Consider the following 2,969-nt stretch of genomic DNA (forward strand, 5'->3'; position numbering starts at 1 on the left):
TTTGATCGCTCTTGAAGTATATCAAGTTGTGATGTCATGATTCATTGACCTTTATATAAATCGTGTTTAAAACTTGTATCTTTCCTTGATAGGAACGGTTGCTTAATAAAAACGAAAAAGAAGAAGTTATGCATAGCCAGGCCCGACAACTGTAGTGTGGAATCGTGGAGCACTTCAAAATTTAGTGTAGTGTGGAAATCCACACCCAAGGAATTATCCAAGAATTGGATTAAAAATCATATGTAATTTTTTAAAAATATGTGCAGATGTCGACTGATTTTTGTGGCAGTACAATTGCGCGCATAGCAGAAATTCAACTTTTATAGGGATCATTTGTACTGACCGTGCGCTGTATGTCATTATCTATAAGAATTGACAAATCACAGTCGAACATTTCTCTCTTACAATTGAATGAGAGGGGAATACTCGAATGTGATTAATCAATTCTTACAAATTACGGCATATGGTTACGGCCAATATAAATAATTCCTTACCGACTATTAGACAGGGCGCGCGTTGTAATTCGCAATTGCAAAAAGGGGACGAGTAATAAAATAAATAAAAAATAAAGAAAGGTCATCATTTTTTATTCCCCCCTCCTCCCCCCTTTAGTAAAAAATCCCCCCGTTAGTAAAAAATTCCACACCCACGGGCGAGATAAGTTGCCGGTCCTGTGCATAGCAGATGAGAGCGTGGAAGAAAATATTCTGACATTTCTGACTGTAGACATGACGCCAAGTACTCACGAGGAGATCATCTGTGGGGAATCGTCGATGAAAGCCCATACGTTGAAGATTTTATGTGTGGGACGCGTTTGCCTTGACATCGTCCACGTGTGCATGCAATATCCTTCGGAGGATTCTACTCAAAGGTTAGTGTAACTTTTTTTTAGAGTTTACATAAACGTCCCAATAACTAGACATATGTATTTACGTCCGGACACATACATAAAATTTATTATTATAATATTAATCTCAAATGCTTTTTTTCAATGCTTTTTTGCGTTACAATGTTATAATTTAATTGTTCTTGAAGATTACAATAAAATTATTATATTATATTTAAAAAAACATAAGATTAATAAAAATCAGACTTGGCGAATTGGCTCGCCCCAGCTCGATGGGTGTGGAAATTTCGAGTGGGGAACGGGGAAATGAAGTCGTGACAATTGCGAAATTTGCCGCTTTTCCGCAATTTCTACTGATAAATTCATTCGAATCTCTACTATTTATACGAATTGGAAGAATTAAAAGTTGTACTGCTATCACGAATATCGACAGCTATGCACGATATTTAAAAAAATTTACAGTTACGTTTTAATTTAATTCTTGGATTTCTCGAGTGTCGAATTTCCATATTGAACTTTGAATGTGGCTCCATAATTCCACGCTATAAATGCCGACCATAATAATAATATAAAGAAATAAAGTTTTGTGTAAATAGGTTTTCATAAAAATATACTAAAAAACCTATACTGTTAAGTTTTATTTATTTATTTGTAACAATAATGTGCATAAAATAAAACTTCAAAAAATCTGATATATATATATAACACTAATTTATCAAAGTTTTGTGAAAATTTTCTAATTTGACCGATTCTTTTAATTCATATAAATTGTTTGAAAAGATAATTTATAATATGCAATTTTTGCGGATTTTTAATTTAGACATTTCTAATTTCTTATTATAAACATAATTTTCAGATCTAGTAATTACAGATGGCAAAGAGGGGGCAATGCATCCAATACTTGTACTGTACTATCATTAATAGGACAACCATGTGAGCTTCTGGCATGCTTGAGCGCAGATGAACATATTGATTTTCTGCAAAACGATCTGCGCAAGTATAAAATTGACTATTCCCATTGTCCTATGATAAATGGCATTGGATGCCCCGTCTCAAGTATTATATTGAGTTCGGACACTGGATCTCGCACAATTATTCATCATAATTGTTTACCCGAATTGACGTTAAAGAATTTCGAGCAACTTAATTTAGAGGAATATAGTTGGATTCATTTTGAGGTTTGTCTTATAATGTAAGAAGTATTATATGAAGCATTTGAATCGTTTCCTATTTTTAGGGAAGGCATATAGATGTAATGCTACTTATGATACAGCGTATAGATAATTATAATAATTCATTTAATTGTGATCTCGCTACAAAAAACCGCATGCCAATTACAATTAGTGTAGAATTAGAAAGTCCCAGATCAGGTTCCGGATTATTGAATCTATTGTCGTACGTTGACGTAGCATTTATAGCAAAAGAATTTGCTGAGTATCTGGGTTTCAGTAATATGAACGAAGTGATACATAACATCGGCCAAGATTCTAAGTAAGGAAATACACTAATTACTTTAATATTTATAAATATAAAAGATGCGTCAACACTTAATATTGTACTATACATATAAGAGATTAATCTCTTTTTAGAGGAGCTATTATTTGTGCTTGGTCGGATAAAGGTGCAATCGCTCGTACTCCATGTGGCTCAATAGTACAATCGCCAGCTTTCCCACCTCGAAAAGTAATCGATACTTTAGGTGCAGGTGATACATTTAATGCAGCTGCTCTGTATTATTTGAACAAAAGCAAAGTTGAATTTATGCATAAATATAAAGAAGAAGCAGCTTGTACGAATGATAATCAAATGAAAGATGCCTCTGATAATAATACTGCAATTAAGCGAGATATTAAGGAAAATTTAGGTATAAGAAGTTCGGGATACAATCGAGCAAAATTTATTAATAAAACAGTTCTACAACAGGCTATTAAATTTGCATGCTGCATTGCTGGAGCAAAAGTAGGGTTGAGAGGATACGATTGCCTTGATACAATTTCTAGTGATATTTTACGCGATCAAATTTTTTAGAAAATTAACAGAATATATTTTTGAAGTTTTTTATTTAGGCTCATAAACAACAGCATTATATTATATATATAACTTATACATTTTATATATATCA

General features: G+C 32.8%; 1 protein-coding gene across 2 annotated transcripts; it reads left to right on the forward strand.

Moving 5' to 3' along the window:
- Positions 1-686: 686 nt before the first annotated feature.
- On the forward strand, positions 687-2,920 carry LOC108763598 (ketohexokinase). 2 transcript variants are annotated; one of them, XM_018511367.1, is made up of 4 exons: positions 687-871; positions 1,704-2,025; positions 2,085-2,338; positions 2,437-2,920. In XM_018511367.1, the coding sequence occupies exons 1-4, from the start codon at positions 729-731 to the stop codon at positions 2,873-2,875; spliced, it is 1,158 nt and encodes a 385-aa protein (XP_018366869.1). In that variant the 5' UTR covers positions 687-728; the 3' UTR covers positions 2,876-2,920. The 2 variants fall into 2 exon arrangements, with proteins under 2 accessions (XP_018366869.1, XP_018366877.1); XM_018511375.1 differs by having other exon boundaries at positions 1,719-2,025.
- The last annotated feature ends 49 nt before the right edge of the window (positions 2,921-2,969 follow it).

The sequence above is a fragment of the Trachymyrmex cornetzi genome, unplaced genomic scaffold, assembly GCF_001594075.2.
Source record: "Trachymyrmex cornetzi isolate Tcor2-1 unplaced genomic scaffold, Tcor1.1 scaffold1118, whole genome shotgun sequence".
NCBI classification, from domain to species: Eukaryota; Metazoa; Arthropoda; class Insecta; order Hymenoptera; family Formicidae; genus Trachymyrmex; species Trachymyrmex cornetzi.

Excerpts from the sequence above, each read along its gene's own strand:
- LOC108763598 (XM_018511367.1), top strand. The coding sequence starts at position 729 with ATGACGCCAAGTACTCACGAGGAGATCATCTGTGGGGAATCGTCGATG. Across the intron at positions 872-1,703 it reads TCGGAGGATTCTACTCAAAG|ATCTAGTAATTACAGATGGC; the intron begins GTTAGTGTAACT and ends CATAATTTTCAG. Across the intron at positions 2,339-2,436 it reads AACATCGGCCAAGATTCTAA|AGGAGCTATTATTTGTGCTT; the intron begins GTAAGGAAATAC and ends ATCTCTTTTTAG.